A 15,143-nucleotide genomic window follows, 5' to 3' on the forward strand; every position below is an offset into this window, starting at 1 on the left:
CAACTTGTCTTCTGCTAAGCCTGATATTAGAGTCTTGTGAAAATATAAATCAGTGTCACTTTTTCAGTTTTTTTGAAAAAAATAGCTATCTTTTATAAAATATTTATATTCACATGTAACAGATTTATTATCCTTAATGAATCAATAAGTAATTTTTTCCTGTTTTAATTTTCAATACGATATATATCAATAGATATAACTCACAAAAACAAAATCTCTTCGAAGTCTTCAATAATTTTTAACACTGTTAAGGATTCCAGAGAACAAAAAAATTGAGAACTGCTTTCCTGGAAGAATTTGTTAAAGATAGTTCCACTTGTGGTGGAATCATACTCACAAAATGACTCAACTCCTTTGTTTTCATCCTTTTTGTCACGCAATATTGATTAGAAAAAAAGGGAACTGTTTGGTTATCTTCATTTATTTGCCCTTGTCAGTAAAATTGAGTGAAATCTTTGAGTCTGGTTATTAGAGTTAATGCCATTTGCTTAGCTTTGAAGGTGTGTGTGTGTGTGTGTGTGTGTGTGTGTGTGTGTGTGTGTGTTGGCAATCCTTTAATGTACTGCTTAAAAAATTGATAAAGACTGCCCCTTTAATCAGCTATACTAATAATATAAAATCCCATTTGTTTCCCAACAACCGCGAACTTGGAGAAAAAAGAAACAGATGAGAAAATATGCATCTGGGGTCTGAGCTTCTTGAACTTGATCAATAAGTGTTATATGACATTGAGAACACTATGATAATGTAGTTCGGGTGTGCCTTCTGTATAACCCAGGTTGAATGATACTATTTTGCAATTAAACAGTGAGACTTAGCACTTCATTTATAAGAAATTATTTTTATTGCTTCTATTTTATAAAAATCAGTGAGGGCAGACTATATGTATGTTAAAGTTAACACTCTTTGCCAAATGATTACCATTTTTATCAGTGAAAATTATGGACTTTTAAGAATATCCTTTTCAAGATCAAATCCAGTAAAAATAACTCCTTGGAATGAAGTCACCATAATCTTCTGTGGAAAGATACACACTTTCTCAGGGTTCTATGTTGTTTGGGGGAAATCATGTTGGAGTTCAAGCTAGATTTTAGACAAGGAAGTAAGAGATGGTAACAGTTTTAATTTGTTAGCTCTTTGAACACAAAAATATTTATGGTGATAATGCAAACTTTTTTTTTTTAATTTGGTTAAACTCCTAAACTCTTTTTAGTGCAAAGATAGTTTTATGTTTCAAAAAACCAACCCTTTGTTAGCTTGTGGATTCTCTTGAATAGTCTCCTCCAATGTGGTATGAACTCTTCATTACTGGCTCACTATGTGACATGCTAAAATTCTGAGAGTTAAGCATTTAGAAACTTTCACAGAAATTTAACAGAGTAATTTTATGTGCCGAATCTATTAGTTTAAAAAGGGATTATATTTTGTATGACATTTAAGTTTTCTATATATTTCATAAAAGTACGATCCACAGTGGGTTGGAGGAAAGGGAAAAAATACTGATTTATCTACACAGAAAGTATGAGAAGCATCACCCTGCATGACTATGAAAATGCTAAACCTTAAATGGTCCTTGAGTTTAGGTCTGAAATAAAAGCCTTACTTTCAGGATAGAAGAAAGCAGAAATTCCATGAAGTGAAAAACGTCCCCTCAACCCTGATTTGGCTGATATATAATCCTATATAATAAAGTGGTAATATGCAAATTAACCCTCACACCCTCACACCCTCACAAGATGGCTGCCTAGGAGGCAGAGCTTTTGATGCTGACTGGCATAGAAACTGACCAATCAGAACCTAATCTGGGTGAACTGTGAAGGCAGTATCTAAGGTGGGGCTGAGGAGGGGTTTTAAGGGCAACAGCTGTTCGGTGTAAGGTGTAAGAAAGCGGTTCAATTTTTTAATGACTGGTTTGGCAGTATAGTGCATATGGCTGGCTATCAGTCCAGATATAGGGATTATGTATTTTTGTCTGCCAAGAGCATCTCCTCCTGCTGAAAAAGGCTTTTCTCCCCCATCCTATCCTATATAATGTATCTATATCTATACTAATAAAAGGGTCATATGCTAATTAGACTGGCTCAATGGGCCATCTTCCAGACATCTGACTTTCTTCCAAACAAAGCCATGGTGGTGGGGGCTGAGGCAGAGGCAGTTAGGGGTGATCAGGCTGGCAGGGAGGAGCATTTAGGGGCGATCAGGCAGGCAGAGGCAGTTAGGGGCAATCAGGCAGGAAGGCAGAGGGGTTAGGGGTGATCAGGCAGGCAGGCAGAAGGGTTAGGGGCAATCAGGCTGGCAGGGGAAGGCAGTTAGGGGTGATCAGGCAGGCAGAGGCAGTTAGGGGCAATCAGGCAGGAAGGCAGAGAGGTTAGGGGTGATAAGGCTGGCAGGGGAGGGCAGTTGGGGGTAAGATTAGGCCAGCAGGGGAGAGCAGTTGGGGGTGAGATCAGGCCAGCAGGAAAGGGCAGTTGGGGGTGAGATAAGACTGGCGGAGGGCAGTTAGGGGCAATCAGGCAGGCAGAGGCAGTTAGGGGTTATCAGGCCAGCAAGGGAGAGCAGTTAGGGGCAATCAGGCAGGCAGAGGAAGTTAGGGGCGATCAGACCAGCAGGGGAGGGCAGTTAGGGGTGATCAGGCAGGCAGGCAGAGGAGTTAGAGGAGATCAGGCAGGCAGAGAGGTTAGGGGCAATCAGGCAGGCAGAGGGGTTAGGGGCAATAAAGCAGGCAGGCAGAGGCAGTTAGGGGTGATCAGGCAGGCAGGCAGGTGAGCAGTTAGGAGCCAGCAGTCTCAGAGAGATTTCCGACTGCTGGTTTAGGCCTGATCCCACAGTTGGCAGTCAGACATCCCCTAAGGGGTCCCCGATTGGAGATGGTGCAGGCTGGGCTTAGGGAACACACACACCCCTCCCCGTGCATGAATTTTTTGCACCAGGCCACTAGTTACAAATAAAAGATCTGCCATAAAAGGTTTTGAGCTATACCTTGGGAAATAGGCAAGACAAAAATTACTCAACATCTCTCCCATCTGCAATTTTATGTCAACAAATTAGTTACTTGATCACATTTTCAATTTAAGCAGCACTTAAATAGAACATGCTAGAATTGGAGATGGCATGTTGACAGTAAGCAGGTTTTGCTAATTATTTTTTAAAGCTGCATTTTACTAATAACACTTATAAAACTGAAATCTATTTACATTTATCTTTATAACTGGCTTTTTGAAATTTAGCTTTTATTTATTTATTTATTTTTTTAAATATATTTTTTATTGATTAAGATATTACATATGTGTCCTTATCCCCACGTTACCCTCTTCTCCCCCACCCCCGGCTCATGCCCTCCCCCCTCCCCCCCCCATTGTCCGTGTCCATTGGATAGGCCTATATGCTTGCATATAAGTCCTTTGGTTGATCTTTCCCCCTTACCCCCACCCTCCCCTACCTTCCCTCCAAGGCCCGACAGTCCAATCAATGCCTCTCCGTCTCTGGATCAGTCCTTGTCATCAGTTTATGTTGTTCATTATATTCCACAAATGAGTGAGATCATGTGGTATTTATCCGCTCTCCAGTTCCATCCATGCTGTGACAAATGGTAAGAGTTCCTTTTCCTTCTTCCTCTTCTTAAAGAATACCTTTCAGCATTTCATATAATGCTGGTTTGGTGGTGATGAACTCCTTTAGCGTTTTCTTATCTGTGAAGCTCTTTATCTGACCTTCTATTCTGAATGATAGCTTTGCTGGATAAAGTATTCTTGGTTGTAGGTTCTTGGCATTCATCACTTTGAATATTTCTTGCCACTCTCTTCTGGCTTGCATGGTTTCTGTTGAGAAATCAGCTGACAGTCGTATGGGTACTTCCTTGTAGGTAATTGACTGTCTTTCTCTTGCTGCTTTTAAGATTCTCTCTTTGTCTTTTGCTCTTGGCATTTTAATTATGATGTGTCTTGGTGTGGTCCTCTTTGGATTCCTTTTGTTTGGGGTTCTCTGTGCTTCCTGGACTTGTAAGTCTATTTCTTTCACCAGGTAGGGGAAGTTTTCTGTCATTATTTCTTCAAATAGGTTTTCAATATCTTGCCCTCTCTCTTCTTCTGGTACCCTATAATTCTGATGTTGGTACGCTTGAAGTTGTCCCAGAGGCTCCTTACACTATCTTCATATTTTTGGAATCTTTTTTCTTTTTTCTTTTTCAGTTGGGTCTTTTTGTTTCTTTGTATTTCAAATCTTTGACTTGATTCTTTGGATCCTCTTGTCTGCTGTTGGATCTCTGTATATTATTCTTTATTTCAGTCAGTGTATGCTTAATTTCTAGTTGGTCCTTTTTCATATCCTCGAGAGTCTCACTAGATTTATCGAGGGTCTCACTAAATTTATTGGCAATTTCCATAAAATTCTTGAAAAACCTTATAAATGTGGCCTTGAACTCTATATCCAGTCATTTGCTTTCCTCCATTTCCGTCATTTGTGACCTGTTTCTTTGTCTCCGCATTTTTTATGCTTCCCTGTGTTGGTAGAGTGGTTTTGTGTGCTAGGTGTCCTGTAGTTCCCAGTGGCTCAGCCTCCCCAGTTACCTGAGGTGGACACTCTTGGTGTACCCCCTTGTGGGCTTTTTGCACAGTCTTATTGTAGTTATGCCTTGATTGTTGTAGGATCACTGGGAGGAATTGACCTCCAGGCCAATTGGCAGTGAGAATCAGCTGTGTCTGCAGTGGGAGAACTTCTGTGCTGAAGACACCCTTCTGGGGCAAGACTTGATTCAGTGGGGTTTTGGTGCTCACTGAGTCTGCACCCTGAGTGTGTCCCTTATGGATCTGAGGAGTTGTAATCTGTATGGTCCCCCTCTGACCACTGGGTACACTGGCTCTTGGATCTAAGGAGGTGCTAATTTAGCCTCTGCCTGAGGTTACACAGCAGGAGCTACGAAGAGAACTGTAGATTCCCCTTCCTTTTTTGGAGTTTGGAGGTGCCCAGATGAGGCCCAGCTGTGAAGCAATGCAAGCCTCTGTGGGTCTGTCTGGCCCAGCTGCAGTTAGGTAATTTTCAGGTTGCAAAGGGTCGGGGCATTCATATGCAAAAGCCTCTGCTGCAGCCTGGGTGGGGCGGGGTCTCAGGGAATCAAAGGGTGGAGCAAGCCACTATGGCAGATTCTCAACCCTGCCTTATGGGGCCCCGCATCTCAGTGTCCTGGTAATTGCTGCAAGCACCTCTGAGGGAAAGCCGACCTCAAGTTCCGAGTTCTGCCCACTACCAGACAGTCCAGTTTCTCCCCGTATGAGTCCTGGGTCCCCAGAGACTTCCCGGAACTGGAGTTCAGAGCAGTCGGGAGCTTGTGACTCCCTCCTGATTCAAAAAGACAGCCGCGTCCTCAGGTGCCAGCCCCTTTCTTGGCGCGCGAGCCTCCGTACCTCTGCACTTTACTTCCGCAGCTCCTCTGGCTCTCAGTGTGTTTTTCTTTTCTTCTAGTTGTAGAATTTCCACTTAGCCAGCCTTCCTGTAGTTCTGGATGATGTCCATTTTGTCTTTATGTTGTTTTTTTTGAAGTTGTTGTGGGAGGCAGCAATTTCCCAGTGTTTATCTATGCCGCCATCTTAGTTTCTCCTGAACCCAGATTCTTAAACGTGGGGAGACACAGGAACAAATCATTCTCGTGGAAGGGGCTTGCCCAGTGTCAGGCAGCTCCTGGGGGAAGAGGAGAGCCCACACCTCCTGGTGCTGGAGGCTAAGGAGGGATGTGGTGTGAATAAGGCAGCAGCTCCCAGGTGTGTCTCTGCTGTACAGACACAGGGATCTGGGCTCAGTCTCCTCCAGCTCAGACCCACAGGACCACCTTGAAATTTAGCTTTTAATGAGTCATAATGTTAGTTTACAAATGTGATATATTATTTAAGCTTGATTGGCAACTTTAAAGAGTTTAACTTTCATTTGTTTATTGAGGTAATTTGTCATCATGATTCTTTTACCAGCACACAGATAAGAATTGCACCTTATTTCTTATTAGAAATTAAAATTCCTGGTAACTTCTAAAATGGACCAATAAGGAAGTAGAAATGAAGGTATCAAATTAATAGTCATCACATAGGTTCCTCTTTATTAAGGTAACAGAAAGGATCTTGGGTCTTAAAAGGAGCTCCATTAGCTCAAATTGTTTTGATATTTTTGCTGTCTTTTACATAAAAACTTCTCAAAGTCCATAACCATAACCATATCATATATTCTTTAAATTTTCTTTTCACAGTAGTGTGTATGAGAGCATGATTTACTAAATGAATGAAAGTGAGAAAGTATTAAGTAAGAGCATATAATTTATAGGAATGTTATCTTTATGAAATAATAAATGCAAGGTCATATGAGTATGCTAATGTGTATGTATAGCAAAAATTGCTTGAAAGTTAATTTTACTTTTCTTTTTATTCCCCTATTAGGTTTTTCTTGTTAGAAAGAAGACGGGCCCTGATGCTGGGCAACTCTATGCAATGAAGGTGTTAAAAAAAGCTTCTTTGAAAGGTAGAAAATTAGAAAGCTTATTTAAAAAGAATTTGGTAAAGCTCATTTTAAGAAATATGCTGTGTATTGCTTGTATAAGTTGAGTAGATTTAGTTTTCTTTTTTATTTTTTTAATTAAACTTATTGGGGTGACATTGGTTAATAAATTTTTATAGGTTTCAAGTATACATTTCTATGATACATCATCTTCATATTGCATTGTGTGCCTACCACCCAAAATCAGATTTTCTTCAGTTACCATGTATTCGACCCCATTTCCCTTCCATTTTCCTTTACTACTCCCTTACCCCCTTCCCTCTGCTAGTTAACATACTGTTGTCTATGTCTATGCATTTTTGTTTCTTTGTTTTTCTCATTTGTTAATGTGTTAATTTCAGTTTTCCATCCCACCTACGATTGAAATCATATGGTTCTTGACTTTTTTGTCTTAGTTTTTTTAATTTAGCTGTAATTTATATTTCTAGGTTTGATATTTGTATATATCTTAATTTAGTGAGAGTATACCATGATAAAAATGTAATGGCATAAAAAGTAACACATTTAATAAAAAGAACTTATTTTATTAAACTATATTCTTTTATTTATTTTCTGTTCCATCTGTGTTGCTATTACATATTGAGAAAACACAACTGCCTGCATACACTTACATACACCATCTTCTAGGCTCTGATCAGAAAGCACCATGCTCAGTTTTAATTAATAAACTCATTTGAAAAATTAAGAACTAATACATAAAAATGTATATTAACCAAATACCTGTTTATGTCACTTTAACCCACCTTGAGATGTAAACTGAATTTATTTGCTTTCTGAGTATATGGTAATTACTGTTTAGACATATATAGACTGCAAATTTAGGAACTTATAAAGTTATGTTTTATATTTTTACATTTTTGTTTGATGGAGTTTCTATGGAAATTATATACAATAGTAATATATTCTAACTATCTGTAATTTTTAGTTCGAGACAGAGTTCGCACAAAGATGGAGAGGGATATACTGGTGGAAGTGAATCATCCATTTATTGTCAAGTTGCATTATGGTATGTAATCTGTAGAAAGCCCAAGATATAATTATTTTTTAAGTTGTATGCATTATTATATAAAGGAGTTAGATATCTTACATGAATGCTCTCTTCTGTGTTTTGGTATTCTATGATGCTCTTCCTATGAAACTGAAGTGCATGTAGACAAAAATTTACTATATGGGACTTTACAACACTTGTGACAATTCAATTTGGTTTATACACAGTGTAATATTTCTTTAGTTATCATCCAAAATTCCCTACAGACAATGCTTTTATCTTCCCTAGGTGTTAGCCTCAGCCTAACAACTGGGGCTATTCTATTAAATTGCTGCCATGTTATTACATCTAGTTACCTCCAGTTTCTAGAACGTATTCTCTACCATTGTTGTTGAAACCAATTTCTACTTCCTACAGATTTTTTTGCAATAGCAATTAAAGTTTGTCTTCCATGAGTTGAGTCCTCTTAACAAAGTGATTTCAGTTAACCATTTTGTGTATTACTATTTTAACATTATTGCTTCCTGAGCTTCTATTCCTTTAATTGATTTTGTTCCTCACCATGTTGTCTCCCCTTCCAACCCCAACTCAATAAAGCAATACACTGTTACACTGGGTTTATACCAATCTTATACCCTAGAGGGGGAAAAGGAATGGACCCTAGACTTAATTTTCTTTTAAGGTCAAGGGAGTTTGGCTTTTTAAAAATTGGCATTGGCACTTTTAGAAGATAGTGACCAAAATAAATTTCAAGTGTTGATTAGCAAGAAAAACACATAGATTAATATTAGAATATACTGGCAGAACTATATGGGAACTGTATGCCATTCAGTACTCTTCAGTAAATAAGATTAACTTTTCATAAGTACCGTGTCTTTACTAACTTGCTAAGTAGTAATATAAAATAAATTATCACTAACTATATTAGCAAGGAGATTTCAGATAAAGATTGTGCTGGATTCAGTAAGTCAAATCAGATCACTCACCTTATTTTCCATTTTAGTAGCCATTTCCACTAAATTCCATCAATAATACACCATAAACTTTATTTCAACCGGTATCAATGTCTTTGTCATCTTGTGACTTGAAGTTCTGTGCCTTTATGATGCGTGTGCTGGATGTTCTGACTTGGTGTTCCTCTTATTGGTGGTGTTTCTTTCACCATGGTATCTGAGGATCGAGTGAATGACCAGACACACACAGTGAAGCAGAATGCTATCCATAGAACAACATGCAGAATTCTAAAATGGTCAGTGAGAAATTACTAGAAATACAGCTTTCAAGAGTTGCATTTTTAGCTGTATTTGCAAATACTTTGATATTTAAGCAGCCTAGAAAACAACAAATTTGACTAAATTTTATATTTTTGTCCTCAAAAATATTTAATTTTTTTGTGTGGCTTGATGCAGTGTTATTTTCATTCCTTACATATTTATAAACAAAACATTTTTTTCTAGTGTTTCTAAGTATAAAATCTACTTGGTTTGAAATCAAGTGGTTGGAACACTTTTGAATTTTATTTTAATCATGTTCTTGATAAAAATTTTCATTGAAGAAGCTTTCAATTAATAGACCAGTTTGATTCTGTAATTAGCACACAGTACCTAATGTTTGGCATTGTTTTGAGGACCAAACTCAAAGTGGATTTTGTTCTTGAACAGTATTCCAGTATATTTGATGACATGTGTTGGCTTGAGGTCTAATCTTTTGTCTAATAGATTTGAAATTTCTACTGTTGAAATACTGCACAAATTTGAATGAAACAAAACCTAGAAAAATGAAAACTGTAGTATTTTAAATTAATCCTAGTATGTTGTGATAGAGGGACAGTTTTGGTGCCATAATTTCTTTCTTCATGGTAGTGTTGGAATTCAATCAGTTGAAATGTATTTCTGTACCACAATTTAAGCTTCAATAAAGGTTTGATTCATTGATTATCTAGTGACATAAAAAAAGGATTTCTTTTCAGATAATAATATAATAAGAAGTAAATACTTCAAACTAATTTAATATATCCAGCTATATGAAAAGTATTTATCTGAAGTAAGAATCAATAGCTTCTAGTTGTATTTCTTATATTTGTTGATTAACTTGTCTAAGTAAACAAGATAGTGTCTTCTGCTTATTTGTCTGGCAATATTTCTATATCCTACTAGGCTTTACCTCCTGTGATATTAGGCTATAAAATTCTGTGATAATTTATTCAAAACATTCTAGTGTTTGTGCTCCAGTACATGTTCACAATGAGCATATTTATCTTATTTCCTGGTTCTATTTAAGATAGTAATGTAATTTTGTTAGTGTATTTGAGTTATTCTTTCTTATATTTAGGGGGAGAAGAATAGCAGTGAGAAGTAGTAGATGTTATAGAAAGAACATGAATTTTAAATCAGACAGTTCTGAGATTGAATCATGGCTCCATTGCTAATTTAATGTATGCATGATATTGTTGAGTTTAGCTTCCGTGGGAAATTCAAAGGTATATACATCATTAAATCCCCAATATAGACTACTATGTCCATTTTCAATTTTTGAAATTTAAAAAAGTATCAGGTATTTATTTTATTCTTAGGTAATGTTGACAAATACTATATTAAAATATATACCCAACTATATCTATAAATAATGTTCAAGAAATTATTCTTTCACTCCTTGTTACCCCAATGGAATGAAAATGGTAGTATCTAAAGATTTCCTTTAATCTCCTGGATGTCATTAGTTTAATCAGTAAATACCAGTTGTGTACAAAACACTGTATTAGATGTAGTGAGCTCTAAAGGTGAAACAGTTTCTGCTTTCAAGAAATTTATAACCTATAAAGAATACAGACATCATTAAATGAAATAAATTAATTACACAACTCAAATGGAGTAACTACCATAAGAGAGACATAAATAAAGTACCATGCAGTCTCAAAAGTAGTACCAAGTAAAGCTGATGGGGAAGTATAAGGGTGCTGTAGGAAATGAGAAAAGGGGGAAATCCTTAATAGAGGATAGAGGTGGCATTTTGGTTGAGCTTGAAAGAATTAGTAGATTTTCAATAGGTGGGGATGCAGAGTTCAGACACTAGTAGTATAACATGATGTTCAAAAATCAGGAAAATGAGGGTAGTAGAAGTTTCTGTGTAAAGCCACATGCAAGATTGATTATGTTCTTGGAAAGGTTTTATAGTTATTTCAACACCAGGTTTAAATTTGACATAATGTGATTCAATAATGGACCATGTGAGTAAATGCTTAATTGGTATATAGTGTTCAGTGATAAAATTCTAAACTTACATATTAAATTAAAAGTACACTAAGCTTTTTAAGCCTTTAATATTGCTATATTACTATATTCTATTTTTAAATTAGCCTTTCAGACTGAAGGGAAGCTGTATTTAATACTGGATTTTCTCAGAGGAGGAGATGTCTTCACAAGATTATCCAAAGAGGTATCTGTTTGTAAATCTTTACATGTTTTCTTGAAACAAAACTAAGAAAAATAATTTTTGTTTCTTTTTCCTATAGAACTATTAAATAATATTTGTTTCATTGCATAGCATTTAGTGAATATGCCAATTAATCGCATTTTCTATCTGCCTATGTCATTTAGATTATCTCAATGTGCTACTTATTATTCTCTTAGGCACAAGATCAATTTAAATAACTGGATGAAGCATATAAGGCCACACCTAGGTCTTTGGCTACAGAAGCTACCAAAGTGCCTCTGGGAGTAGTGTTTAATTTATTTATGTTTAAAACAGTTTTATGGAGGTGTAAATTACATACAATAAACTGCATATATTAAAGCACACACTTTCATAAATTTTGACATTTGTATATACCCCTGAAACCATCATCACAATCAAAATAATTAGCTTTTCCATCACCCCAACAGTTTTTTTGTACCCCTTTGTAAAGTTTCCATCCTGTCCCACCCCTACTGAATGCTTTCTGTTACTGTTTGGTTTGCATGTTTTAGGACATTATATAAATGGAATTCTATAGTTATTTTCTGTCTGACTTATCTTAGCAGAATTATTTTGAAATTCATCCATGTTGTTACATGTACCTATACTTTATTCATGTTATTGTTTTGAGTATTCCACTTTATGGATATACCACGATTTGTTTATTCATTCACTTGATGGATGTTTGTGTTTGCAGTTTTTGGATATTGCTAATAAAACTGCTAAAACATTCACATACAAATGATTGTATGGACAAATATTTTCATTTTTCATGCTTAAATATCTAGAGTATAATGACTGGATTGTATATTTTATTTTTCTTTTGTAGTTTACATTAGGGTTTATAGTTGGTGTTGTACATTCTATGGGTTTGGATAAAAGTATAATGACACATGTCTACCATTGTAGTCTCATACAGAATAGTTTCATTGTCCTAAAAGTCCTTCATGCTCTGCTTATCATTCCTCTTTCTCCCCAACCATGATTGGGTTATATAGTAGGTATATGTTTTTAATTATTTTAAAGACACTTAAACGTTTCCAAAGTGGTTATATAATTTTTACATTCCCACCAGCAGAATATGAAAGTTTCAGTTGCTCTACATCTTTGTCAACACTTGGTAAGGTCAGTCTTGTTTTAATTTTGGACATCTCATAAGTGTGTACTGGTACCTTATTGTGGTTTTGAATTTTATTACCCTGATGATTAATGATGTCAGTCATCTCTTCATGCACTTATTTGACATCTATATATTCTCTTTAATAAAATGTCTGTTCAAATCTTTGGCCCATTTTTTAAAATGGGTTGTTTCTTACTGAGTTTTGAAAATCTTCATATATTTTGGATGGTAACTCCTTTATCATATAGGTTGTTTCCAAATGTTTTCTTCTGGTCTATAGTTTGTCCTTTTATTCTCTTTAACAGTATCTTTTTTATTTCAAATATATTTTTTATTCAGTAAATATTTATTGAGTTATAGCTCATTAAACAAAAGAACATACACAAACAGACAGTAGGGGGTGAGGGCATGTGCTGGGCATGGGAGAGGCTGAGGAGAAGTCAGTGGGTGAAAAAGGAGACTTATGCAATACTTTAAACACTAAATAATTTAAATTTTAAAAAGTATATAAATAAAACTTTATCAAAATTAATCACTTCTGCTAACAGTACCTTTCTAAAAGCAGTTCTTTATTATGATGAAGTTTTATTTATACACTTTTTAAAATTTAAAATTTTTATTGTTTAAAGTATTATGTAGTCTCTTTTTTCACGCATTTATCCCTTCCCAGCCTTTCCCACTCCCCAGCACATGCCCTCCCCCGCTACTGTCTGTGTCCATTGGTTATGCTCATATGCATGCATACAAGTCCTTCAGTTGATCTCTTACCCCACGCCCTCATCTGCCTTCTCTCTTAGATTGGACGGTCTTTTCGATGCTTCTATGACTCTGGCTCTATTTTTGTTCATCAGTTTATGTTGCTCATTATATTCCACAAATAAGTGAGATCATATGATATTTATCTTTCTCCAACTGGCTTATTTTGCTTAGCATAATGCTCTCCAGTTCCATCCATGCTGTTGCAAATGGTAAGAGTTCCTTCTTTTTACAGCAATGTAGTATTCCATTGTGTAGATGTACCACAGTTTTTAAATCGACTCATCTGCTGATGGGCACTTAGGCTGTTTCCAATTCTTACCTATTGTAAATTGTGCTGCTATGAACATAGGGGTGCATACGTTCTTTCTGATTGGTGTTTCTGGTTTCTTGGAATATATTCCTAGAAGAGGGATTACTGGGTCAAAGGAGAGACCTATCTTTCATTTTTTGAGGAAACTCCATACTGTTCTCCACAGTGGCTGTACCAGTCTGCATTCCCACCAGCAGTGCATGAGGGTTCCTTTTTCTCCACATCCTCTCCAGCACTTGTCCTTTGTTGCTTTGTTGATGATAGCCATTCTGACAGGTGTGAGATGGTACCTCATTGTTGTTTTGATTTGTATCTCTTAGATGATTAGTGACTTTGAGCATGTTTACATATGTCTTTTGGTTTTCGATATGTCCTCTTTTGAAAAGTGTCTATTTAGGTCCTTTGCCCATTTTTTTTTTTTGATTGGGTTGTTTATCTTCTTGTTTTTAAAATGTATGAGTTCCCTATACATTTTGGAGATTAAACCCTTATTGGAGATAACATTGGTAAATATATTCTCCCATGCAGTGGGTTTTCTTGTTATGTTGCTGATGGTTTCTTTTGCTGTGCAGAAGCCTTTTATTTTGATGTAGTCCCATTTGTTTATTTTCTACTTAGTTTCCATTGACCTTGGAGCTATATTGGTAAAGATATTGCTACAACATATGTCTGATATTTTGCAGCCTATGGATTCTTTTAGGATTTTTATGGTTTCCCATCTTACATTTAAGTCCTTTAGGCATTTTGAGTTTTTATTTTTATTTATTTATTTATTTTTAAATATATTTTATTGATTTTTTACAGAGAGGAAGGGAGAGAGATAGAGAGTTAGAAACATCGATGAGAGAGAAACATCGATCAGCTGCCTCCTGCACATCTCCCACTGGGGATATGCCCGCAACCCAGGTACATGCCCTTGACCGGAATCGAACCCAGGACCTTTCAGTCCACAGGCCGACACTCTATCCACTGAGCCAAACCGGTTTCGGCGGCATTTTGAGTTTTTAAATAAATTATGTTTTGGTGTCCTATTTAAGGGATATTTGTGTAATCTCAGGCCATAAATGTTTTTCTCCTATGTTTTCTAGAACTTTTTTAGTTTTAGGTTTTATATTTAAATTTTGAGTTCCTTTTAGTATGTGGTGATAGATATATTTGTTGTAGTTCAAGTGTCTTATTGATATAGGGTGGGGCAAAAGTAGGTTTATAGTTGTTCATATGGAAAATAACACAATAATATTAACTAATAAAAGAGAAAAATGCAAATTGACCATACCTCCGCTATGCCCCCAAGCCATGCCCACCAGCCAATCAGAGTGACTATATGCAAATTAACCCAACCAAGATGGTGGCTGGAAGCCACAGAGCTGGAACAAGCAGGAGGTGTGGTTGCCCAGGCGATGGAGGAAGCCAAGCTTCCCACCTGCCCTGACTGGCCCTGGACTCCGTGCAAGGCTACAAAGTTTCAATTATGGAAGATAAATAAATCCCAGATACCTGCTCCAGCCAGCCTCCACTGGGAGCTTGGGTGGCTAGGGGACGTGGCCAGCTTGCAAACAGCCATCAGCCCCTCACCCAGACTGGCCAGGCACCCCAGCAGGACCCCCCACCCGGAAGAGGGTGTGGCCAGCCTAAAAACGGCCCTCAGCCCCTCATCCAGGCTGGACAGGCACCCCAGCAGGACCCCCACCTTGATCCAGAACACCCTTCAGGGCAAACCAGCCAGCCCCCACCCATGCACCAGGCTTCTATCCTATATAATAAAAGAGTAATATGCAAATTGACCCTAACAGCAGAATGACTGGGAGTGACTGCTCACTATGACACACACTGGCCACCAGAAGGCAGATGCTCAATGCAGGAGCTTCCCCCTGGTGGTCAGTGCGCTCCCACAGGGGGATCTCTGCTTAGCCACAAGCCAGACTGACAGCTGCCAATACAGCGGTGGTGGCAGGAGCCTCTCCTGCCTCCATAACAGC

General features: G+C 37.2%; 1 protein-coding gene across 1 annotated transcript in view; it reads left to right on the forward strand.

The window, feature by feature from the left end:
• The window catches only part of RPS6KA6 (ribosomal protein S6 kinase A6), a 201,726-nt gene that overhangs the window by 53,357 nt on the left and 133,226 nt on the right, over positions 1-15,143 (forward strand). Inside the window, exons 4-6 of the mRNA XM_081115464.1 lie at positions 6,417-6,498; positions 7,460-7,540; positions 10,878-10,957. Of these exons, the coding sequence (XP_080971590.1) occupies positions 6,417-6,498; positions 7,460-7,540; positions 10,878-10,957 (243 nt within the window). The remainder of the gene's footprint in view (positions 1-6,416; positions 6,499-7,459; positions 7,541-10,877; positions 10,958-15,143) is intronic.

This window comes from Myotis nattereri (assembly GCF_964212035.1).
Source record: "Myotis nattereri genome assembly, chromosome: X".
Taxonomy (NCBI): domain Eukaryota; kingdom Metazoa; phylum Chordata; class Mammalia; order Chiroptera; family Vespertilionidae; genus Myotis; species Myotis nattereri.